Genomic DNA, 26913 nt, shown 5'->3' with positions numbered 1-26913 from the left:
TGGCTGCACCGGCTGAACCAGTTCAAAGGGTGCAGCACCTTCGTCCTCGTTTTGCCGGAGCAGCGCGCGCCCTCTGTCGCACCCTCTGCACTGGCTCCCTCGTTTTGTCTAGGTGTAAGCCTAGTTCCTGACGAGTTCTGTACCGGCGTGCACGCACTCCAAAGCAGGTGCAGAGTAGTGCAGCATGGCGGGCGTCCCCCCAAGGCCAGAGCAGACGACGTTGCAAATAGTTGTTCAGGGCGTTCAAAAGGAAGTTAAGGCACTTCACAATCCCGACGGGTCATTTATGACGGACGCCAACGGTTACGTCTATGAGGCATCAGGTAAGTCAGGCTGCATGCATTGCCAAAAAACGTGGTTAGCGGCCAGGAGTCGTAGTCGGTCAGCAAACAGCCTCGTAGCATTGCTTATGCTATGTCGGTATTTTTAATCTTGGTTTTCGCCCTTGCAGACGGCAAGCGCGTTACGTTGCGGTTCATGGCAGGGAATCGTGAAAATGACCCCCCTCCGGCACAACCGCCGACGCCTTCTCCTGCCTGCGACGGCGACGTTGACAGCGATGGGGCTTTAGCCGCATTTCCAGCAGCAGCCGCGTCGGCTGAAGATGTGGAAGAGCTTTGGAGCGCCCGAAAAACAAGGTTCTTCATCGCCAAATACTCGGAAATGAAGGACTTGGTGGGAAAAACCAGGGCACTTCGGTATGTCATCCTATGTCCAAAATTATTTGCAGCTTTTTATTATTCCGTTTCACTCTAGGCAAGCACCAACAAGATAAGGGCGCATGAAGTTCACAATGGCGATGGTTATTGTTGCCTACATTTTACTGCCAGCAATTTACATTTTACTGCCCCCCCCCACTGAAAAAAAATTTTGGCTATGCGCCTGACTGTGACATATACGTTTACATATACACACAAACAGTATGTATAGTCACGCACATATATACACAACGAAGGCATTCGTAATGTTTCATTAAGTCAAGTGATCTTCAAAAACAGCGACGGTGCTTTTGTGTTGGGCATTGCACAACCGCTGTCTTGCCGAAAAGGTGCAGCACCTCCAAGCTCAAGCCATGTTGCAAGTGTAGTGCTGCCTTGAGAATTTGCACTAGAGGGAATTGCATGTTGTTATTCTGAGGCACATCTCTAGCAAGTCTCGCCCTGCAGTCCTTGTGTCTTCACTGTCTGTCCGCATTTCTCTCGCACTGCCACTTTTCAAGATGGTGCAGCTCATTGTTAAAAGAGATATGCTTCTTGACACGTGCTACCCTATCTTTGAACCTAGACTGCGCCGTCGTGTCAGCAAACAAGGTTGCGCAGCTGCATGTTTTACAATGCAAAGACAGGTTAGAATATGGCTGTCTCCTTAGTGAAGCTTTATGATCCAAAAGAGTGATTTACACAATGTTCAACTTCTCCAACATAATGCTTCCCGCACAAAAAGAACGTTCGCAGTTATCAGAAGTGTGTGAATAGTGAATTTCGGAACCTAATCAAGTAAGAGTCAAATAGTAATGGCACCAAATAGAATACAAATAGTAATTGAATACTGTTTGAATAGTAAGTAGACCATTTTCAAAACAGCCTTAGAACAGAACATTTTATTTGAAACAAATAGTCACAAACTTTCGACAAAGGCCATTACAGTCAGTTTGAATCTACTCAAAATACCACAATTACGAAAACTAAGGTAATCTCGTATGCAGCAGGAACTAGAATATTCGTAACATTTTGTAATTGTAGGTTCAACTACGGCATTGACTAGCGTTATCAACGTGAGACTTTGTCACCTCACTTTAAATAAAATTGGGACACAAAAACAAAACAATTTACAACCAAACATTGCAGATACAACTAAATATGTAACGGAGCAGATCAACCCGTCATCACAACATGGCCTGCGCACTAAAAGCGGATAACAATGGGCGTTGAAATTTACATCTGCAAGAACAATTTACGCAAACGCAAAACTTGTATCTGTTGCTAGTCGTGAAGCTGCAAGCACTCGTAGTTCCCACCTTTGGTTATTACAAGACGAAGACAGGAGCTGATAAATGCGATACAGCTAAAGTGCAGTAAAAATTGAGCAAGAATGGAGCTTTCAGAAGCGCATTCATTCGACAATCAATATAGTGTAGGTAGTCTTGCAAAAGCTTGGGCTGCGTACAGGTCACATTAGGGATTGAAAGAATGACTTGTAGCTGTTTCGTTGTTTTGGGGTTCTCCCGCCAGTGCCGATTATTAAAAGAATATTTGTTACTTAGAATATGTGCAATTCGATTCGACTTAGGAACCGAATACAGTGCTGTTTGATTCATTATCCAAAATTTTCGAATAATCGAACATCCCTAGCAATTATCCCTGAAAGCTACACATATGAAGTACTAAGGAAAGGTTCATGTGCTACTGCAAGACTTGGGTCACGTTACGTCGCTTCCTTCTTTCCTACTAACTGTGCTTTGCTTTTTTGTTTAGCACAAGAAGGCTTCTGTGGAAGAAGTTGGCTGAGGCCATCAATACGGAGTTCTTGTGCAACGTGACTGCCACACAAGTGGAAAACAAATGGAAGTCGCTGGACAGAGCATATAAAAAGTCAAAAAAAGACAACAATTCTTCAGGTCACCACCGTGTGAACTGTGAATATGAAGAGTAAGTTACGATTGTGTCTTCATATCTTCAGTGATTCTCATAGTGTCTATTACAGAGAGCTGGCAGAAGTCTTGGAAAAAGAACATAGTGTAAATCCAAGGCTGCTCTTGGAGCCTGGAAAAACAATCCTGCCTAGTGCAAGTCCAGAGTAAGTAAAAATTACTTAATTTGTGCTGTAGCCTGGAAATGACATGGCACCTGTACAATTACTTTCAACAGCACCAGCATCACTGAAGCACCTCAAGATGCAGCAGTCCCAGTCGAGTGCAACACAGCATCCAAAGTTCGGAGCAGCACAACGCCAAAAAGGAAGCGCCAGAGTAGGTCCCAAGTCACGCCGCTCTTGGAGGCATTAGAAAAAATGCAAGCTTCGAGAGCTAAGCAAGAGGAGGCAGCAGTGAAACAACTGGAGGAAAGAAAAAAATGGGAAGAGGCAAAGGCAAAGCGGCATGATGAGCGCATGCAGCGATTCGATCGGTTGATCGACGTACTCTCAAATAAGGACGGGTTATTATATGGGCAATAAACTTTTATAACACTAGCAGTGTCTACTCCATCTAATTTGTTAAAAAAAAACATTGCTTCTAGACGCGGCACCCCACTTCGCAAAACATTTGCACACTGAATAAATCGCGAAGCAAAGATGAACTTCTAGCACTGTTCCTTTGCAATGAACTCTCGCAGAGACTGACTGTAGCCTGGCAGACTGCAATCAAAATCTCCTTCACTTTCATCATTGCCCACATCTTCTTCTTGGGGAAGCGTTGCAAGTTCCTCAAGGAAGTCCCTTTCATCGTTGCACATGTTGTGTAGCACACACGCAGCCATAACTATATAGCAGCACTGTTGCACACTTTTTGCATCAACAAGGTAGAGCCTCCTAAAACGCTGTTTAAGCAGGCCGAAGGTGTTCTCAATAAGCACTCGTTGTTGACTGTGTCGTTTATTGAAGCTCTTTTTCCACGTAGGAAAAGAACTTCCATTGTCCTTGAATGGGGTCATGAGCCATGGCATCAGTGGATATGCACTGTCACCCAGTATATAATTGTCTTCACATTCCTGAATTGCGCGTGCAAAGAAGGGGCTCTCCCTCAGGACACGGGCGTCGTGAACCGAACCTGGAAACCCAATAAACACGTTCAGCAACTTGTTCCTGTCGTCGCAGATTCCTTGCAGGATTATCGAAGGCCACTTTTTCCGGTTGAAGTAAGACTGCGTAGATTCGCTTGGAGTGAGTATCCCGATGTGTGATCCATCGATACAGCCGATGGTGTTTCTTGGGCCCTTGCCTTTACTTTTGGCGAGGAAGCCGTTCTTTATGCGGGTCACTTCCGCGCTACTAGGCCAGCAAATTATCTCATCGCTAATAGCGTGTAAGAAGTGAACGACCCGTGTCACACAAACATGAACAGACGACTCGGTAACATCGAATTTGTCGCCTATGGCGTACATAGATATTTGTGAGCCTAGGTACACAAGCGCTATGAGGCATGTTTTTTCGGCACTGATTTGTTGGCGGCCTTGCACTGCCCTTGGGTAGAAGGCTGAAGTCTTGAACTTGGCCCTGAAACTATCAAAAGTCTCCCTGGACAGCCTGAAGAGGCGCTTGAATTCATACTCATGGTACCTGCCGATAATGCTTTCGTACCCGGGTACACGGTTGGCATCGTCGCGCACCAACGCGCACGCGACCAAGATGCACGCATCGTCGTACTCATCGTCGCAGTCACTGCAAACGGCACCGCTGACGGAATCGTCGTCGCTGCTCGAGTCCAGCAATTCCATCGCAGTCACAAGAAGTGCCATCACGGCCGTGTATTGATCGGACAAGGCGGCGGAGGCGGCTATTTTAGGCTTACACTACAAGGTGTTCTCCGGCCTGCACTCACGTCAACTCACGCCTTCGTTTTGGCTGTAGCCGTCGCGCGCTAGTGTCGGCTAGTGCCGAGGCGTGGTTGAGGCTGCACCTGCACTTGCTCGACCGGCGCTGCACGCTCACTGCACCGCTTGGCACCGCTTTTTCTGCACCTGCACTTTTCTGAACTAGTGCAAGCCAAATCGAAGATTCCTTAGCTCTGCAGCAGCAGGAGCAGGCCATGGAGGAAGGAAAAAAATTTGCTTCCTCCATGCCCTTGCATTCTTTTCTCCATGGGCCCTTAAAACCTATAATGATAGAGTTAATATACACTCTATGCCTATAACCACTAGGGCTCCGCCATGACAGAACTACATAAATAGTCATTGCGTTGATTCTAAAATTACTTAGAATAAACTTCATGCAATTTTAGTTCGTTGGTAATACGTGAACACGCTTGTGTAAAATTTTTGTTGCTAAAGTTTGCGTGTTTAAAACGTTTATATTTGACGTACTTTTAAGGTATTATAATGGCAACATTGACAATGTTTCAAGATGTTAGCGTTTTGGTTGTTATAACTTTTTCCCTAGAGTAACGACTCTATGACCATAACTACCAGAACGCTGACATCTTGGAACGTTGTCGTTGTTGCCATTACAGTACATGAAAGAAGTGCTAAATATATCAATTTAAAACACTCAAATGTTTGCAATATAAATTATAAACAAGTGTGTTCACGTGTTGTAAAACAACAAAAATTTTGTCATGTTTAATTAACTTACTATTTTTTGGAAAGCTTCTTTCTAATGGCTGTTTATGCAATTTACTGCGCGCGAAAAGAAGTATTTGCAGGTTTCTTTACTAGATAGCGCCACCATTTGTGTATCAACATTTAAGAGCGTGGTCGTGCTGCTTGCGGCGGTTGCGAGCTGTGTTTTTGTCTAGGAAACAAGGAAATAATTCCAAGGGTTATGGTAGCATGCAGTGGCGATTCCGCCGGCGAGTTTATCTAACCCATGGTATAGTATTCTAGCCACTGTACCCATGGAGGAAGGAAAACGTAACCCGAAAGCCGAGTATTGTGTTCCATCATGGCGGCACCTGGGTGGTTACAGGTTTATGGGCTTCATGGAGTTATTATATTAGCTCTATGACGGGAGGTGCTAGGCCAGCAACGACGTCAAGGTGGCTAGAATCCTCGGCAAGTTCTAGCCACCCTAATGACGTCTCGTCGTCAGGGCCTGGTAGGTGTTCTGTGGCCAGAGGGTTCCTGGAATGAGACGTCCCACCTAAGGTGGACGCGAAACCTACACCGCTTCGAAAATGAGCGTTTATTTCTCTTCTTCCTCTACGATTGGCCCTATGGAGAGCTTTTCCTCCTGTGGCGCGGCCGGGTGTTCTCTGGTGGGACAGTGACCAGTGCGACCGATTGTGGCGGCTTGTTTGCTCGCCGGGGGAGAAGAACGGCTTTTTGGGCTGGTTGGTTGAATACCATGTTAATACGAGTTGCAGCGCACGCACGACAGTGCAGGAAGAAAAGCCTACGGAAGGCGAAGAAGGACCACACGAGCGCTGACCAAATGAACTTATTTCTTGCAGCGCGCATGTTAATATATACAAACAGGCAAAATCTTTCAGCAGGCAAACGTGACATAGTTCTGGGGGAGTGTCCAATAAAAACGAAGGCACAATGATAAAAGGGCAAACCCCTATCTAAAAGCGCGGTTTCTTTTTTATACAAAGCCACCGAAGGCTGGCTCACGCATTCGTCACCAAATTTTCTGTTATGATATGCCTCAGTGATTTCGCGTGTTAATTTGTCCATATGGCGGTCCAGTACACTCACAGCCTGAAATCTAAGCTGGCACTCGCAACTTTTACAGTGCACATAACAAGGTTCAACTTATCCCCTTTGCACAAATAGTTCTTACGCTCTCCCGAAATTCATTTTTGCAACTTTCAGTTTGACCTATACAACTGCCACTGCACGTTGAAAGGAAGTATGTGTACCACACCCACGGCGCATTCTATAAATTTACGTGTTTTACGGCGCATGTCCAACTCTTCATGGTTATTTCAGTAAGGCGTTCATCTGTCAACCTGCAAATCTGGCCTACTTTGCACGGTGCTGATGGTACCACATCTACACCATATCGCGAGCCAGCTTTTTTTCAACCCACGAGATATGTTTCTTCTTCGTTCTTCCTGGCTTTGTGGTCCGTGTTTTCTGTTGCCATGATCCAACAACTCGACGTGATTTGACCATCTCTTACTGCGATGCAACAGAGATCCATAAAACAGAAAAAGATGCCAGGGCTTATTGCAGCATGCAGTGGCCAGTGCAAGTGGACGTCACCCGAAAGCTAGAATTGTTTCATCGAGGCGGCACCCGAGCATGGGGAGTTTTTCCTCTGCTGTCTGTATATTGACTATGTCATGTGGTCATAACGATAAAGTTAATACAACAAACTATTTAACAGCAAATGTTAGCTCTAAGGTTGTACCTTTACCGGCACAGCCCCCTTGATGGAACGATAGTCGGCTTCGGGTGAATGCTAGATCGATGCCGAGCTGGAATGTTGCGAGGTGGAGAGAGAATAAATTGTTTATGGTTTAAGGATGGTAGGAACATCTAGGAAGCAAACCTGCAAACACTTTCTTATGCGTGCAGTAAAAATTACAACAACAGTTGTAATGTGTTCTGCCACATTCCAATTTATGCAGGTGCTTTTTGATATCAATGGCACAATTTTGAGCACATTATCTCAACAGCAGTGGACTGATCTTTCCAATGCTTCAGTTTGCATGCACATATACTTATGGCATCCCTTGATTTGGTGATTATTTCTCGCTTAGTCTACTCTAGCTTACGAAGCAGTTTATCAAAGTAGTCAAAGGTTGGCTTAAGTACCCAAGGCTCCACTTGAAAGTGGAGAAGCTTACTTTTAACCTTGATTGCCGATTCTCGATAATGAGCCAAATTGTAAGAGTGATTTGTACTAATGAGAACATGCTATTCACAGAAGTTTAGTGGACCACAAAACACTACATCAGCTTGGTCTACAGAGCATTTTCGGAAGCTGTGGTAAACAATCTCATTCTTGAACTGCAACATATTGAATTAGCTCTTGAGGTTAATGTCCACTTGTCCAACATTCGTGTCATAAGCAATACGACATCTCAAATATGTTAGGTGTGCAGGGTACGAGGAAAGACATCAACACTGCCTTGAAGGATGTCTGCAACAAACCACAACACAGCTTTCTTTCTTGTGTATAAACTTTAATAAGGATGCACAAGAAGGCGTTGCATCCTCAAGACATCATTCAGAAAATGGCTGTGCATGTTTCAATGTGCATGCAAACTAAATGCCAACAAATGCAAAAAAACATGGAGAGTTGTAAAACATACCTGCTATGTGAACTTATGCGGGTTCTGCACTATAAATGAACATCGGCGGTGGAAAATGAACGACATTGGGGAAATAAATTAATGTACATCTTTTTCACAACCCAGATAGCAACAGTCAAGTCTGCCACACTTTTTTTTCCAGCACAGCACAACCACCACCACTACCAAAATGAGATAAGGTGCACGGCTTCTGGCTGTGACGCACATGTGAATTTTGGCAGATGCAGTGACAATGTCAAAAAAAATGTGTGAACAACCTTTCATCATTTCGCCCGAGAACAAACTGTGACACAAACACTAAAATGAGTAGTAAAAAGACCAGAGTTGTATCTTTGGAATATGCACTTCACACAATGAACTGAAAGTGAGAAAACTAACAACCTTAAATCGAGCCAACATGGGCCTAAAGAAGGAAAGCTCGCTTGTGAAATTGTGTTTAGTTTGTGGGTCGGCTCGTAGATATGAGCAGGTTAGGGTGAAAGCAGTGCTTTGACACTCTCACTTCTTTGCACTGTTCTCATCTTAAGCAACTGTTAAGACTGCTTCCTCCATTACCAACCCCTTCTTGGTCCACCTGAATCAATACCAACCGCGGAGAAAAAAAAACAAGACAGATCCTCTCTTAACAATGTTGAATCCAACTACTGAAGTTATCATATAATTAGCAATATGCTGGTGACACCAAAACGGTAACAGGAACCAGGCAAGGTGGCTTACAAGAGTTGGCCACATCATGTCACCTTCCCCCGGAGTTTCACATCCTCCACAATCATTTTCAGCTAAAGGAACAAATAGCGCTGGCTGAAAATGATAACGATAAAGTACTCCAATTTTCTCAACAGCCAATGGTCAAGACGCGCGCAGAACACGCCTCTCAACCTCTTGAGACAACATTGACAACGAACCTTGCAACACGTGTGAACAAAGATGCCCCCAAACGGAGTCTATGTGCCTCAGGCTGAACAGTGCGTCAAATCGGGCAAGTTCTTAGTACACATATAAACTTCAAAAAGTGTGCTGCAGACAAGAAATACAGATCGTTGTAAGTGTCCATACCATGACCTACTGTACAAGTGACCAGCCCAGATAGCCGGGTTCCTATGGGAGCGAGTGTCCCCGCTTCGGTTCAACTTCTCACCGTTGGAGGCGCTACCTATAACCTGTTCGTCTGCTACTTTACGGCTGTTTGGACGGCGCTAGAGTAAGAACGGCTGCATTCCATGATGAACAGCCGGCATATATGTGACTATTTTTTCACTTAGATGACTGGTCAAGTATGCTGTTCAGTGTGACAAAAACTTTATTGCACACTGGTGGACAAATGTGAGAACCCGTAGACTTGCATAGTGTAGGACAGCATATGTGATGTTGCGTCCATTTAATTGCAAAGAATTTCTGAATGACTTTTGAAATATTTGTTTCCAAACTATTTTTCATTAGTGCATAATAATTACGCAATATTAGTGCTCTGTTGGCCAAAACATGACCACGAACACTGAAGGTGACGTCAGCGAACAGGTGCTGACTAGCGCCACAGCGCTCCTAAGTTACGGCCCTAGCGGCAGAAGAAACAAACTTGGCGTGGGCACTAGAGAGGGGCTGTCTGGGCAGGCCAGGAGTAGAATAGGTCATGGTCTGTACATGTTCTATCTTATCCACAGTATAATTTTGAGAGTTTAAGTAAAGACAAGCCCGGTTGTAAAAAATACTGGCAACGGCCTCAGTCATTAAGTCCAGGGAAGTTCATTCACAGAAGCAAGCAACACTGGCAGTCACACAGGGGACGCACTGGAAAGACTCACACCTGCGGGACAGCAACTGCCAGAGCTGCTCGCAATGGCACCAACTGAAGAAGGGACAACGCCATCACCGCCAGAGGGTCCTGCTTCGTCCAGGTGGCGGGGTGAAGGCCCTTGTCAGATCCGCGGCTGGTACGTGAGCGTGACATGAAACGTGCGCACATCCAGTTCCGTACAGTCTTGCTCAGATACGACTGGTGGGCCATCGTTCTCTTTGCCACCTAGAAACCACTCAGAGCGGGTACGCAACCTCTGGGCCTGCTGGCGCTCCAAGGGACACGATGACGATGCAGTCGCCTCGTCGACATGCAGCTCCGCCAGCGCGGGCGCGGACTGATGCAGCCCCCAGCGCTGCGCTTCAGCCTGCAGCCAAGAACGCTCGGCCTCAAGCGACGTTTTGCGTGGCACCAGCGAGTCTGGCGGGTACCGGAAAGCAAAGATCCAGTCCTCCTCGACACGAAGTACGCGTCCCGTCAGACGTGCGTAGTACTCATAGTTATGCCGACCAAACAGGTTGCTCACGCCAAAGTTGTCGATGAGAAAGCGCGTAGCTCGGCTGGCAGCGCGGAATCGGGCCACATCCTCCATGCGTGCCACTTTGCCCGTGCAGGTTCGAAAGAAGGAAGGTGCCACGCTGACACCTAGCGCTTCGGCCGTCATGCCGGTGCGGCTCAGGTCCGAGGCGACGAGACGGAACGTGCCGAAGAGCAGCACCAGCAGCCGCTGCGCAGGCAGTGGCAGCTGTGCAAGCAAATTCTGGACCCGCTCGCGTCGCTCCTCCAGGCCACCTGGCTGGTCTAGCGCCACCAACAATTGGGCCTCTAGCTCAGCACCAAACACACCCCCTGCCGGGAAAAACACCACGAAACCTGAGGCACACAAATGACTTGCCATAAAATACCAATGAAAATATACAAATCAGTCAAGCCTTACATGGAGCCTACAATGAAAACAATACTTCAATGTGGCCAGCTGCCCCAATTACTTGACTCAACTTTGCTAAAACCATTATGATGACAACTGATGATGTCATGCTTTGGCGAGTTGCCAAGATGGAGCAAGCAGAACACTTACCAGGAAGTTTTCGCAGAAAGCGCTTCAATACTGATGCCATGGTGTGTACAGAAAAGTTGTCCAGGTTCACCAGTCGACCCTGGTGTAAGAATTGCGCAAGCTTGCGTGCATTACCCTGGTGTCCCGGTGCCCGGAAGACATCTTTCTTGCGGGGAGCCTCCTGCACATGCAAATGACCAAATCCAATTCATTTCAAATAAGCCTTGGAGTGATGAGAAAGCGTCGAACAAGAAATAATGAGGTAACATTTATACATTCACACAGGAGCTGCTCGGTGTAGATTGATTATTATGCACACTTGCTCCTTCTGCCCCTTTTAGCTGGGGGAGGAAAAACAGATAATATTGTGTGCATTAAAAGAGAAAAGCACCAAGTGAACACAAAACCATGGCTGAACAGAACAACACTAAAGTTGTTTATCAGTAAAAAAAAAAGAGAGAGAGATCCTTCCAACCTTCCAACCGCTTTATAATTCCGTGGCACTTCACACATCAAAGGCGGAAGAACAAGAGCCCACACCAAGGGGGCACGCATACTGAACTGACGTCATGTGCCGGTCAGTCGGTGATTCCGCCCAAGAAGAAGATAGCTGCCTGTGCACCGAAATGAGACATTTTGCATCAGCTGTGGATGCCTGGCCTTCATCAAAGCTACGAAACTCATTATAGCATTATAATGTGCACAAAACTGTTGTATGCTTATGATACACCTCATATGCCTCAATATTAATGAGGTTTAATAGACAATCATGCCAAGGAAAGTACAGAGGATGAGGATGTTACAAGAAGTAATTGTAATGTAAATGTGAAGACGAAAAAGTGGACCAAAAGGTAACTTGTCGTGGGCAAGGAATGAACCTACAGCCTTGGAATAACACGTCCAATGCTCTACCAACTGAGCTACCACGGCGGCTATACCCCCCTTCACTTTATGGGGTATATTTGTGCATTAAACGTGGAAGCGTCAGTCAGTGCTGCCTGTAGCTATGGCGGCGAGCGTGGAACACACTTCATCAGTCTGTTTGGTGCCACATAACACGTTAACTTGTTACGAGCTGGCAGCTGACCAATGATTCCTCGTATACTACCTGAAGGCACCAGGTCCGTCAGAACGAGACCCTCACTATGGATGAAGGAAAGAAGTGTCCATTCAAGGGCTCATTTTCTTTGTTAGACACATCTAACAGACAATCATGCCAAGTATAGGGGATGTTATTAGAAGTAATTGTAATATAAATGTGAAGAGAGAAAAGTGGACGAAAAGATCACTTGCCGTGGCCAGGGACCGAACCTGTGACTTTCAAATGATGTGTCCGATGCTCTATCAACTGAGCTACCACAGCAGCTAGCTATCCCCCCCCCCCCCCCCCCGGCCACTTTATGGGCTATGTATGAGCATCAAACGTGGGAGCATCAGCCAGTGCCGCCTGTAGCCATGGCAGCAAGTGTGGAACACAATCAGCCTGTTTGGCATCACGTAGCATGTGAACTTATTACAAGCTGGCAGCTGACAAATGTTCTGAAGCACTCTGGTCCCATTATCTTCACTTACCTGGTCTTTAAGATACTAGGCCTGAATTACACTGAGAAATACGCATTTTAGAAGCACAACAACCGTTTTGTAGCGAGAATATTTTTTTTTCGGTCACACAGACAATCAACCAACGTGCTTCGGTGATCAAGCTGGGGCCTCTCCAGAATTCTTCAGTTGTATCCGACTATAGCGATAGATGACTGTGCCAACGCAGCACATCAACTAGACTAACACAACAAAGCAAGTATTGACTTGTTTTCACGACTTAAACACATTACTTCTTCCACCACTTTCTAGAGGGCATTATGGTTTTATCAGCTCGGTGCTTGAAATACACATCTGAAGCATTAAATTGAAAAACCCCAGATGCTCTCGAGGGAGTCATACCTGTGCCACACAGGCACTTTGGGAAGGTCACGTAGTCCATGGCCATCGAAACACCACGGCTGCTACACGTCAGCTTTGAACAGCCATTGAGTGGTTCAGGCATTCATCGCAAAAGTTGTGTGGCACTGCAGCTCTTTATTCTCATTTTCGTGTCAAGTAACCCTTTCCCTGACACAGGGTAGATAGGTGCTTTTTGTAGATTTCATTATATTTTATTGGGTGAAGGAACTGCTACACCTAGTATTTTGTGAAGACGTGAATGAAAAGGAGAATGCAAGTGATAAAAATTGCCACGTTGAAGATTGTGAAACGAAACAGAACAGTTTGTGAAAGACGGATTTTTAGCTCTTAAGATAAAAAATAAATAACGGAAATCATAATATACAAAATGTACTGCCATCTGATGGGCACCATCTAAAAAATTCCAACTTTTCCTTTGAACAGAACTTCCCAAACAAAGATCTTAATGCAAGCACAACGATTGGGCTAGTCATGCAGCAAAGCAGTTTTTCGATGCAAAGCATTGTGCAACGTTGCATGTCTTGCAATGAACTCTTGTTTTCTGCTTTGTTTTCTAGCCCCACTTGCATTTCTTACAGTTATGCAAATGTCCATCCTGGCAGGCTGGCGCTGAAACACAAATTGAGGTGGTCCGAAGCAGAAAGGGAAGCTGACCAATGTTCTGGGCTGGTCTAAATCATCACTGCTCTCTTAGTCAAAGCCCAGCCAAAAAGCAGCATCCTCACTCGCCGCTGCTTATGAACCCTTTATTGCCGAGCGTCACGAATTCACGACATACTCATAAAACTCATAAAAAATCATAAAACATTTAGAGCCATCTAGTCTCGGATATTTTATGCTAAAGCCAATTGTTTTGTAGCTGATGACTGAGAGTGCGAAGTGCGTGCAACAGCTCTCACTTGTTCATTCTTTCTCACCTGTGTGACGCAAACTCTATGTTGAATAATTTTCTTTATTTGGTAGGTACGAACCCAAAAGGTGGCATACGACATGTTACGTTGATCTCAAGCACCTTTTTTGTTGCAACTTCATCTCTTGTGTGGCACATGGAGAATTCGTGACATCCGTGAAAGTAAGCATTAAAGTAGCAATTTATGTAATTTAACTGTAGAATTATTTGAACGTTGCTATTTAATTTAACTGTAGAATTATTTGAAGGTTGCTATAGAAGCTGAAAAATGAGAACAATTTTTATTTTATTCAGCAGTTTCACAATTCAGGCATTAAAGGGTTCAATTGACAAAATTAGCTGCGAGCACACTAAAGCACCAAGACCTGAAATCTTTTAAAATGAATGCACATTGAATCTATCGGTCATCATTTTCACTTTCAGTTTTTCACAATTACATAATTCTATAGCGTGTTCAAACATCAAGGCTACGCGAGGAAAAAGATAAAACTACATAAAGAATAGAACTACAGTTTCTCTCGTTTTCTCTTGTTAATGATGGATGGCATAGTGTGTTTGTTAATGCATGGAATGTCTCAAAAGTGGCAATTGAAAACATCGATAACATGCTATCAATGCCCAATGGTTGTTGTAAGAAAAGAGTTCAATGATATAAATCCACTTAAAAGCATGAATATCCCAAATATTTCAACAAATTGCTCATACGTCCTTATGAATGCATATTTGCTTCGCAAGTATTTTGTCAGCAAACCTGCTGCTAGTGAGACAGTACGTCAATTACAAAGAAGACAAGCACATCATTGTTGTTGAGAACTTGTGCACATTTCAAGTGGTGAAAATACTTTATTAAATAATTCACAATGCTCATGTGCACTGCTTTGAAAGCATACTGGGGAGATAACTTTTTTCGAACCGTGAAGCAGCAAATTTGGTCCACATGGTGTGGAAATGTCCGAGTCAGAATGACGGTTCACACATTCTATATTCCTGGGAGGCCCTGCTCTGCAGCCCGGACACAACGTCCAGCAAGATAGCATCAGTCAAGCCCTTGCTTCTATCGTGTTTCAAGAGACTCTGGCCGACGACTAGAGGCAACAGGCAATGCCCGACACAAATCACTGATTTTCTAATAAAGTTCTTTTCTCTCTCTCTCTCTCTCTCTAACTATGAGCACAAGCACACAGTGAAAGAGAGGGCATGTACACACTGTCACTGCCTCTGTTGTTTGATGGCTATCAAACTTTATTCTTAAAGTTGATTCGTTGATTCTATTGACTGCCTACAAGACGTCTCGTTGTAGCAGCTCTTGCTTGATTAGCGGGTCAACAGACTACATTCGCCGACAGTTTCTTTGGAAGCTGGAGATTCAGACATGCCCATTTATTCAGATACCTTTGTGGCACCGCCACTCGTCACTTTGAAGTAATGTGAACTCATGACACAAAAAGTTGGACGCCCCGTGGCACGCCATTCGATTTTTCGGACACCAACAGGCTGAATGGGTGCGGCCAGTGCGGCGTCGAACGCACCTCACTAGCTGTCCTTGATGTTAACATTTTTTCTAGGTTGCAAGCACTGAAAGGTTGCATGATTGCACTGGCTTCAGCTAGAGATCATGCCAATATAATGCAGAAATTACAATTGCTGATCGCAAAGGCTATGTGTTTTGGCAACACGTAATGATCGTTTTTCGACTTCAGCCAGCCGAGTATCTATTCAATGGCTACCACAGCCAAACCACAAGCCAAGGCACACTCGGAGTCAGCTCGGTGTGACGTTCGAAATCCCCGTGCATACATAACAGACAAAGAAAACATGAAAAACGGAAAATGAAAACGTGGAAAACAAGCGCTGCAGAGTGAACTAACCTGACATTGTTCCCTCTGGGCATTTAAGAGTTTGCTGATCAGTTGTTTCAGTGGCTAGGCCTGATCTGCCACTTACGTTTGCACCTCGCTCTCTCATTTGTAGCTTGACAAGCGGTGCCTAATCTGCTGAAATGGCTCTGACTCCGCCAATTCCATTTGAGCCATCAATGCTAACGAAGAAACGTTGCAACTACAAGACACCGACGATGGCGAAAACAGCCGCAATTATGCACCAGATTGAAGGCGGCCGACCTCGATCAGGGGTTGCTCGGGAGTTACAGCCGAGTTGGGCGATGATGCGATGGTCTGTCAAGTCCCCGAACTAGCGCAGAGGAACAGTGACAGCGATGAAGTGCCACCCACATCGCTATTATCCAATGTGGATTTAGAGCAGGCTGTAACAGTGCTATAATTTACGATTAGTGAAACACGAGCTTAAACGCAGGCCTAGTCGGTCGTCTGTGATCGTGCTTGTGGGCAGACATGCATTGACAAGTTTTGCTGGCTACTGGGCTAATGTAGGTGCTCTTTTCTGTTGTTTTTTTCTCTCTCACCCCCCCCCCCCACCTCTAGATAACTCTAGACTTTTCAGTGGTCCCCGTCGAGTCCAAATAAACAATAAGTGACAGTAACAGTCGGGAGACCTTACAAACGCCTGTGTGATATAGGAATGAGCTATTCCACTATTTTGTAAAGCGCACTAGAGGCTTTATTGCACATCATCATCAGCAGCAGCAGCAGCAGCCTGACTGCACCCACTGCAGGGCAAAGGCCTCTACCATGACTCGCCAATGAACCCAGTCTAGTGGTTTCTGCTACTAGGTTATACTTGCGAACTTTTTATTCTGATCGGCCAACTTAACTTTCTGTGTCCCCCTTTTGCTTCTCTGGGAATCCAGTCAGACACCAAGACAAATCAATAAGAGAGTTGTGGCCTATAGAGATCTGCTGCAAGAGAAGAGTGAGCAAGGCACCTTGTTGAGGCGCAGCATGAGCACGAGCAGCGGTGCAGGCAAGTCACTGCTGTCCTTGCAGAGCTGCTCCAGGGGTACTCCAAACTTTACTCGTTCCAGGCGGGAAGACGGAGCCTGGCCACCGCCGCACGAGGTCACCGCCTGGCTCAGGCTGGTGGCACCCCGATGGACACGGCGCGCCCACGTGGACATGCCTGCAGTCACCTGTCACAGCAGGGCTCGATGAAGGCCAGCACTTTGCAGCAATGCTCTACTAGGCTATAGTTGAACGTTTAGAAGCAGACAAAGAGACACATACTAGCGCAAACTTGAAAAACATCGATCAGAAAAAAAATCGGTAGGGAGGGAGCAGAAAGGTAGGGTGCTAAACCTCAACTCTATGTGGATCAAACTGGACGCTGTGTCAACGATCGAGCCCAGGAGCATGAATTATCTTTGAAGAATAAAGGAAATGCGCACTTGCCTGCGCACTGTATAATAGCCTGCAGGTGTGATCCTCGGCTCCATGAGATCAAGATAATCGACAGAAGTAACAACAGAACACATTAGCACATTAGAGGCATTTCATATTAAGAAGAGAGGCATGTGTTGCATTAGTGATACGTCTGCTTCACTTTAACAAAACGAGCTGCAGCTTCTTGATGTGCGAGTGAGTGTTTACCGATTTTGATGCACGCATGCGCAGAGACTTGTAATCTGGTGGCCCGTTCTTTCGAATAAACAGTTGAAGTTTATTGTTGACGTTAACCAACTCACCAAACAACATGTCTTACTCGACCGCATTTCAAACCAGCATAATCTGCTTAGGGAGCACTAGGTTCAGGATAGTCAATACGATACATAGCTTCAGATACCACACAACGACACGAGCGACAAAAGAACAACACAAGTTAAGCGCTACTTTAGACTATGATTTGCGTGTGAGATAACACTATGTAAATAGGTGTAGCTCCCCCAAAAAAAGAATAGCTGCATTAATAGCTAAAGAACATAAGAACAAAAAAGAGGCATAAAAAGATATACTATCACAGAAGAGCATCCACTTAAGTTAAAATATGCCAAGAATGCAAGTACAAGAAAAAAAACTTTTTTTTAAGTTATCACATAGTCCCCACCTAGAGCATCAACATATGTGGAAGCGCAACTGCATCATGGGTTCTCAAAATTGCAGCTCCTTTTCTGCCAGTGTGATTAATGGTGTGCTAACGAAAACCTAACAGTCCCTCTTCATCTCAGCACAGTGCTTGTCCTGCAATCTTCCATGGTGTGGATATTAATGCGATAGCGTTAAAGAGTTCAATTCGCAGAAATTCCGGCGTCGGTGTTGTTGGTTGTGAGCGAAAAATCACATTCTTGTCTGTGACCGATAAATCGAGAATGATGCAAATAAAATAAATAATCCTGGAGCAGAGTGGATACCGAACCAGGGTTGTTTGGGTCCAAGTGGGGATCGAACCCGGGTCGTTTGAGTGGCAAGTGGATGTTCTACCACCCGGTCATGCCCCTCCTTGTGAAAACAGTGAAAAGAACTTCCTCTGCTTGGAAATGCAGTGAAAGTAGCTTTCATGCTTCACAAACACATGCGTCCTGTATACAAGCTTCACAATGCAACATGAAATATTGCAGTAATAATGCGCGGTACAAACGTCCATTGCCAACGGGCGTATGAATATTTGATAATCATAATGTCGCCGTGGTTGAAAGCCGGTACCCCTCTACAAAAGGCACACATGCTACTGTGCCTATTCCCTTAAAGCCCCGTTGCGGGTGCATAGCAAATTCGAAAAGGTTTCATGCACTAAGTGTTTAACGTACCCACGAGGAACAGGATGTCGCTATCACGTTATCCTAAAAGCGAAGCTTTAGGGTCCCCTTATTAATATTTTTTTTTTTGCGCTTTCAGAAGCCATGCGTCATTTCCACCTCAAAAACTGATGCAAACAAGCCTGCACCACTGACGATAGTTATAGCGCGAGAACAAAACGACGACACAGAGACAAGAAGGACACAATATAACTATCGTCATGCCGTACCAACTAGCCCAAGCTGCCACACTTCTAAGATGCACCACTGAGTGGCGTTAATCCACGCTAGACTGGCACCATGAACAAGACGGTCGGTTATGGAGCCAATTGGCTGCTGCGCTTCAGTCGTCCGGGTGGGGCCTCTCCTGCCTTCTTAACCTGGATCCATACGTAGACCTATATCATGTTTGTAAAAAGGGGCAGGCGGCGTCGGCATACTGAAACACTTGTAGCCACATCATGGCGCGTAGGCTCTGCCCAGCCCAGTAAGCTCCCTATATGAAACAAGTTTTCAAGGTAGCGTCACTCATTGTTCTTGAGCTGTCCTTCTCACTCTCTCGCTTACCCCTCCTTTTCTCTATCATCCGCATGTATAATTGGTACATTCCTTGTGGTCTTGCAAATGGCTGGTGGTGTTATTCATTATTATGCAAAAGGTTCAAACCGAGTGCGCATGCCCAAATGGCTCCAGCCGGATTCTCGCCATGACCAAAGACAAAATCATAGCCAGGACATAAACTGAAGAGGACGAGCATTTCAGTGTGCGCCAAGTCGGCCAAGATTTTTTCGCAGTGCTCGCTCAACGCAACATCGGCGTTTTTCAACAATGCTGGGTTGCCGTAAAACAACATAAAACGGTTTCGCTCTCTACAATTTACCTCGTGCTATCCTAGATGAAGCACACTGTGAGGTGTGGCTATGAAACATTTTATGCGAACGCTTTCGTGCAACTTCGACGTCGACGCGGATCTGCGAAGCGAGCACGTTTATCGATTTTTATTGAAATGCCAAACACGCGTCTAATGCGCGTCTAGTGCATGCCAGTTGTTACAAGTACTTGTACATATGCACATATACAGAGCAGCTGGCGTGTGTAATCAACGCACCTTCAGGAATATTTCATGCTTGACCAGTTCAAGCCACTTTCTCTAGAATGCAGTATAAATAAGTCGAAACGTGCTGCTTCAGGACACCTCACCAGAAGAAGTCTCACTTTTCAGGAAGTTCTGTGCACTGCACCAGAATCGCCTGGCATCACGATTGCCGAAATGGTCACATTCAAAAAAAAACCTCATCGCAGTGGTGCTAGTCAAGCATTTGTACCAGTCTGACCATGGTTTTTCCTTGCGTGTGCACAAGCCGGCTGTAATCACTCGTTACGTTACACCCTGAGATCACTGACAGGATCCAGCAAGAAGTGCGTTCACTGTGTAACAGCACGAAGAAAACTCATTCGGAGAGCTGGACTAATTATAACTAGACTATAGTGAACTAGAATCATATTCTAGTTCACTATAAACTGGACAAACTACAATGTGCAACGCGGGACGCCATGGCTAGTGGTGTAAAATATTGAGCTGCACAATGTTGCCAGTTGAGTAACGCAAGTACCGCTAGCTCTTGTGTTGTACTGTTTATGTTCACATAGGTAACCATTTATTCTATGATCATTTCCTTCCATTTCGTTTCATTTACACAGCCTCACCGTAGCAACTGAATCCAAACATTCGCTTTTGTATGAAAGTTTTGAACGTTCTAGAGGGCGCTCCAGGAACATAAGCGAGAAGGAAAGGAAAAAATGTCCCTACCTTGAAAACTTGTTTTATCTAGGGACCTTACAGCCCAGTGTTTGCCACTGCCCTCTATGATCATGTGACTAATTGGCACAGCAACAGCAAAGCTGCCTCCTGGCCAAGGAAACTCTGCTCCTTGATGTGGCCAGATAATATCACACTGTTGCAGAGCCAATTCATGCTGGAGGTATCTAGCAGCAAAAAAAAAGAAATTGCCGCCATTGTAATTTCCGAACCAACCAGTCGCGCGCGTTACTCGCACTACGCCGCAGTCATTAAGTAAAAAACACGGAGCACGTTCGGCCGCACTCGTCCTGTAGCGTTCTCTTTTCGTGGTTGCGGCCTTATGCGGGCCAACTGAAATGTATCCATCGGGGCTTGTTATTTCTGTGTTTTATGCGACGTCACCTGGACCTCTGTCGACATCCGTTCAAATGGGAGTTTCACCTCTCGAATATTTCTTCCTCCATGCTCCGAGCAAAGCACGTCATTGAAGCCTTTCACACTAACGGATGCTATGCTCCATTGGCGTGCTGTGCTCAGAGGCAGCATTGCAGCTGCTGTGCTAGTTGTCATGTGATCATAGAAGGCAATGGCGAGCTTTAGAGTGGGCAGAGCCCACGTGCTGCAACGTCGCCACAAGCCCCTCGGTATGCCAACGGCGCCTACCCCTGTTTACAAACATGGAATAGGTCTATAGTCTTATCCACTGCTCATGGCTAGCAGATTTGATATATAATATCAGTGGACTATTGCTTTAGCTATGGTCGAATTCTGAAGCACAAAAAGACACTAGCATGAGAAAAGGAATTGATATAGCTACCAGCCTGAAACGAGCATCACAGGTCAACATAGACTGTTAAGTAAAAATGTGGCCTAAAAAAAGTAATGTTGTGAAAGGCACACAACAAGTTCAAAGAAGAAAAAACCTAGGCTTCCAATAGTCTTTGTGATTAACACTCCAGGTTTTCTTCCAAGAAAACATCAGAAGTGTACTACATGAATACTTCTGCACATCAACTTTCACACACAGTAATTCCACACCTCATCTACATGCCACAAGTTTATATTCATGTTTATTAGTGCTACAGTAGACACTGGTCACAAACAACGGAGACACACACTACCCTTTCAACTGCATTCTAGATTACATCTAAAGTGTTTGACTCCCAGAAGTCTTAAACATAAAAAGCCATCCGGTGCTTTCTAGGCTTTACCAATGCTCATGAATGAAACCGTGACATTAAGTCAGGCATGAATAATATTGAGTTGTCTTGTGATGTATGTCAATTGAAACAAGCAACACTGAATCAATCTGGTGGCCCAATGAAGTGCAGGCGTCATGATGCTGACAGCTATCGCTGACAACTATCGCTAAATCATGCCAAACAAGTGAATATATGAACACGTGCAAACGCAACAGAACACATTGAACAACAAGTTCAACAAACGCGACTTTTCGTGCCATAATCACAATATGGTTGCAACGCACCACCGTTGAAAGGAACTCGTCATTCCTTTTGACGGGTCAGTGTTCTTCAACACGCATCTAAATCAAAAGTGCATCAAGAACCCTTGCATCAATACTTGACCAGGATTGCTGAAAATGAAACCCTAGCCCTTCAGCTAAGCAACCCACTGTCATGGTTACTGAGCTACTGCAGTGGGCTAGCATATTACCCTGGTCACAGCCGCAAACTTGACATCATCTTGAGCGAGTGCACTTACGGCCCAAGAATGTCGCTTTGTGGATGCGCTGCTACACAAGAAAGAGAAGTGTACATTGTAAATGATGTTAATGGCAATGGGTACTTATATTCCAAAACAGATAATTGTTGTTTCTGGTTATGTCTTTTGCATATTAATGTGATATACCTATAAGCAGCCCTTAAAATAAACTTAACTACAAATGCAGCCATTGCACAATGTGCACTGGCGGACCCTGGTGGTCATGACTTCTAACTGCCCGAGAGTGAGAATATCATGTTTTTTATTATGCATTTTAATGCATAAGAATATTCCTAATAACAAAAATGATAGTTTAAAAGATGCTAGTAGCTCCGTTTTGAATAATATCTTATTTATTCTCGGGCCACTGCTATCGAGGCACTCCATCGTGGGGAAGCAAGTTTGGTAAACGCGCTCGTCGACAAGTGCGTTTTCCCATGTGACAGCGTGCAAATGACACCAGAGGTGAAGTGCACTTAATATAATGCCAAGCTTTCAATGTCCTCGTGATTTTTTTGACTCTGCACCTTTTGTACTCGAGTTGCATAGCAACCTATCCAACATGCCTGATAAAATAATTTTATTTCAAACAAATTAACCATTCCTAAATGCATGATGTTGAGCTAATCAACCTTCAATGTTCCTATGCGGGCACTCGCCTGGTCAGTAACCATGTAAGGTAGACAAATAATAGATGGCTTCATACCAATATCCTATTTCATTTGTGAAACCTAATATACAGACCGATTGATTTGCAAACCATTTCAACAAAAATATGAGATAAAATAACAAGTTGCGTTAATATTGGTGCCATTTGGAATGGTATCACTAACATAATTATGCACAAGCTATATTACATATACGTTTAACAAAAAAAAAACTTGAGCTACACGTTTTTGTGCATTGTTCTTATAAATAAATGCACAGAACAACAAATGGTCCAATTGCACTCTTAATTGATTGAGCCTTGAACAGACGCAAATACGATCACCTTGAAGAGGTTAAACCAGTTCGTTGCACAGTAACAGTGTCAACAACAGTATAAATTGCTAAATATGTAATGGATACATCACAGCGAACCATCCTTAATGTGTGAATTTTAACATTTCAAAGAAACGAATACTTTTAAATGGCACTGCCGAGAAATTTCCGTGGTAATAGACTAGCTATTCTCGATCACCAAGTCCTCGTTCGAATCCACTACTCGCAAAAACACGCCTGTCGCGATCTGCTCCGACAACATGCAACTTGGACGTCGACAGCTGAAGCTGGGAGAACACGAGACATGCGCGACACGGAAGCGCACATCTTATCTGTCACCAAACAGTAGCGACCCTAGTTAGTCACGCGAACACCGCCTTATCCCAAATATCGCTCTACTCTGACGATTAACCAGGCTATCACCGTGCACCCTGACCGCAGGAACACGCCATCAATGAGATATTTGGCTATGTTTTCAACGACATGATCTGTAATAATGCTCGTTTACGCGAGACGACTTCACACGACATATATAGAATGACCGCACCAATGTTTCTATCTGCACCATCGACAAGCGAATACGTGCACGTGCGATTTGTACCACGCAGGTTGTTGCAGGGTCACGATTTCGCAGCCTGCCTGTCAACAGCGCGTTCGATCAGGCAGTCACTTCTAGCGTTAAGCGACTACCTCGATCATCCGTCTAGTTTGTCAAGGTGGAGACGCGATCTCATAAGAGAGGCAGCAAGTTTTCAAATGCGCAACAGCAACTACGGGTCAGAGACTCAAGTTAACGAGCCACGCATTCACCGAACGCAACCGCGCGAAATGGGCACCGTGCTAGTATCGCGCGACTCTATTCAGTACCCATTTACCCATTCGTCGCCTGCATCAACACAACAGCTATTCTTTAAAACAAGAACGCTGCCTTCAGCAACCCAGCATGTGCGTTAAGATTCCAACAGTTCACGTAGCAGCTTGGGCTCACCTGCGACTCAACCTGGCTGACAGTCTCCGGGCATGCTGAGCGTCGCGCGCAGTGACCGATGATGCAGTACGCTCATGCAACTGGTTGAGCGGTCAAGCAGCGGGCCCTGCCGCTGCACCGACACTCTTGTAGCCCGAACGAGACTTTTGAAGGAACACTGACGCCAACAACGAAGCCCACAGCGCCGAAAGCAGCCATAAGCTCGTCACGTGACACGAGTCATACGTTGCCAACCGATAAAGCGTGGTCTGCAGTATTGAAAACATAGTGCACAATGTACTAGAATGAAACAGTGTGTTGACTAAAGAGCGAAGAGCGACGCACTCCATGTCGACGCCGACAGGCAGCGCGGCTCGCAGCGTCACCTGACAATGCGGTTTTGAGCATGAGATCAAGCAAGATTAGAAATTAAGCAACGTGGAATAGGTAGGCTTGCTTTAGGAGCTCACGGGAATACACCAAATCAGGGAGCACAAGGTGATATTGTATGAACATAATTTGAGGGCAGGGAAGCTAGCAAACTTGAGAAGCGATTGATAGAAATAGGGAAGGAGTGTTGGGCTAGGAAGGTTTTCAGCTATTCGCACATGAAGAATGTCAATACAAAATGAAGGAAGCGAACCAGAAAATTGATGGGTAAATACTTAGACAACAGCAGAGGGCCAAACCAAAAAGAACTATCAGTTAAGAAGAAGGTGAAGAAAACGAAGACCGACATGTGGAGAATTGGCATGATCAAGAAGTCTGCACTAGAAATCTACCGAACTTTTAAGCAGGAAATTGCCAAGGAAAAGATCTATGATACTACTCGGGGTAGTTCTCTACTGTTTGAGGCCAGGACGGGAGTATTGCGAACCAAGACAAAATGGGCCAAATACGAAGAGGTAGACACGGTATGCAGTGCGTGTGGAGAGGAACAGGAATCTGCCGAACACTTCATAATGTTCTGTAAAGGGCTTCGCAGAGTTTTTCAAAGCACTGGGGTTTAGGGACAGGGAAGGCAAAATAGACTTTAGGCGGGTAGAATTAACTAGAAGGAGGTCATCTGATTGCTGGCTAAAGTCAAGGCACCAAGGAAATTTAGACGCTTCACTGCAAAGTACCAGTCCTCAACTTAACGATTGAAGGGAAAAAAAGATAAATCTAGTTCTTGGTTCAATAAGTATTACGGCTAGGTGACGTTATAGCCGCCGCCTGATCTAAAGGGTACAGACATATCAATTCATCTGTCTATCCAATCAAAAATAAAGGAGGGAAAAAGTGTGGCAGTGTATAGGTGTTCTGTGGTGTGGCAGCCACGGCAGCTCTTTTTGTTCTCACGCGGCATGCATCTAAATAGAGGAGGCATTGCTTGGTAATGCGAATAGAGCGCTATTTTGCGTGGCGGGTGTTCTAAGCAGTGTTCTTAGTGCGCATTCTTGAATGTGTCTGTTCTGTTTGTAGACTCCGCAGTATCTACGAAGGTGCCGAGTATGTAGGTGTTCTGTGGTTTTCCCGGCTATTTGGGTTCCCTATGAACACCGGTAAAAATATTGCGTGCGGCCAGTGATCACCGTGTGTGCCGCGCTCATGCGTGAAATACGCGATCACTGCGAGAGCAGCAGCTGGTAAGCGCAAATAATCGTTCATTGCATCGCTCGCCATGGCTGCGGTTCCCGAAAGCGTGAGCGCCGAGCAGAGGCTCGTGTGCGCGATCATTCCTCCGCTCTGTTCCGAACGCCACAAGGGTCAGGCAGGCCGCATTGGCATCCTTGGAGGCTCGGTAGACTTCACCGGAGCGCCGTACTTCGCCGGCATGGCGGCACTGCGAACGGGCGCCGACCTGGCCTACGTCCTGTGCCCGTCCAGCGCCGCGCCGGCGATCAAGTCGTACGGCCCGGAGCTCATGGTCATGCCGTTCCCAGAGACCGGAGGGCCCGACGCGGCCGCGCAGCGAGTCTTGGATCTGCTGCCGCGAATGCACGCTCTCGTGATCGGGCCCGGACTCGGACGCGCTGAGGACACGGGCGGCCTGGTCAAGACGGTGGTGGCGAAGGCGCGGTCCCTATCCCTGCCCCTGGTCGTGGATGCCGACGGACTTCACTTCGTGGCGCGGGATCCGGACATGCTGCGCGGCTATCAGAGAGCGCTGCTCACCCCCAACGCGGCGGAACTGGAGCTGCTGTGCAATGCCGTGCTTGGAGTCAGGGCCGTGGTGTCGGACCGCATGGAAGCCGCGCGTCAGCTAGCGCGTGGTCTGGGCAATGTCACCGTTCTGGCCAAAGGAGCCGAAGACGTGGTCACGGATGGACGTGTTAGCCTAACCTGTCGCGAGCAAGGTAGTCCGAGACGGTGTGGCGGACAGGGCGACATTGTAAGCGGCGCCGCGGCCACGATGATGTTCTGGAGTCATGTTGCCGATGCTTCGGCTGGTGACGGTTCTGCGGGTCAGGTGCCCCCGGCGGCTTTGGCAGCCCTGGGTGCTTCTATGCTGGTGCGTCGATGTAGTCGGCTGGCCTTTCAGAAGATGGCACGCAGCACGTTGACGACAGATATGCTCGCTGAGATCCGCACCGCGTTTTCCGCCCTCTTCCCAGTCGATTGAGGTCTGGAGTTCCTGCAACAAAGAACAAAGTGGTTCACCTAAGCCATCCCTGGACTGAAATCCTACGACTGCCCGTTTCTCTCGGGGATGTGCTCATTTCTGCCTTCCGTTTTCAAATAGTTTATTCTTCGGCGCAATAAAGACAACATTCGTGCTGTTGTCAAAGATGAGTATTGTGTGTCAGACTGCGTCTTGTGTCTGGAGTTCTACGATCGGTGTTTTGATTTCACTATGACTAAACGTGGCAGCAAAGTGCATTGATAGTATCGGCTCGGGCAAAGAGCACGTTGGCATTTCACCTGTGAACAGAAAAAAACTGTTGAGCAGCAAGATTACAAATGTTTTGCTTCCTGCCAGGTCGTTTATAATGAAGTCATCTTTATAACGAAGCACCGTAAAAGTCCTAAGCGCTTTATTTTGATGCTAAGGTCTTTAAATTTTAGAAAAACTTTTTTTCGGGCTAGTTGATCCATACCTTCTGAAGGAAAAATTATTTAGCGCAAAGCAACACATGGACGGCCATTCCTGTGCTCTTTGACGGGCTGTGTGTTGC

The 26913-nt window shown here is 45.8% G+C and overlaps 2 protein-coding genes across 3 annotated transcripts; one reads left to right on the top strand and one right to left on the bottom strand.

Annotated features, from left to right (window-relative positions):
* Positions 1–7765: 7765 nt before the first annotated feature.
* Positions 7766–24007, bottom strand: RhoGAP71E (Rho GTPase activating protein at 71E). Of its 2 annotated transcripts, none has more exons than XM_075870841.1 (4): positions 23777–24007; positions 16482–16675; positions 10789–10948; positions 7766–10559 (listed from the first exon to the last, which is right to left on the bottom strand). In XM_075870841.1, the coding sequence occupies exons 2-4, from the start codon at positions 16671–16673 to the stop codon at positions 9832–9834; spliced, it is 1080 nt and encodes a 359-aa protein (XP_075726956.1). In that variant the 5' UTR covers positions 16674–16675; positions 23777–24007; the 3' UTR covers positions 7766–9831. The 2 variants fall into 2 exon arrangements, with proteins under 2 accessions (XP_075726956.1, XP_037272012.2); XM_037416115.2 differs by having other exon boundaries at positions 16482–16685; positions 23777–24006.
* Positions 24008–25238: 1231 nt separating this feature from the next.
* On the top strand, positions 25239–26530 carry Naxd (NAD(P)HX dehydratase). Its single transcript, XM_037416116.2, has one exon. The coding sequence runs from the start codon at positions 25419–25421 to the stop codon at positions 26358–26360; it is 942 nt and encodes a 313-aa protein (XP_037272013.2). The 5' UTR covers positions 25239–25418; the 3' UTR covers positions 26361–26530.
* Positions 26531–26913: the final 383 nt, after the last annotated feature.

Source organism: Rhipicephalus microplus, chromosome 8 (assembly GCF_043290135.1).
Source record: "Rhipicephalus microplus isolate Deutch F79 chromosome 8, USDA_Rmic, whole genome shotgun sequence".
NCBI lineage: Eukaryota > Metazoa > Arthropoda > Arachnida > Ixodida > Ixodidae > Rhipicephalus > Rhipicephalus microplus.
Note: the sequence above shows the minus strand (reverse complement) of the source record. Positions and strands in the feature narration are given on the sequence as shown.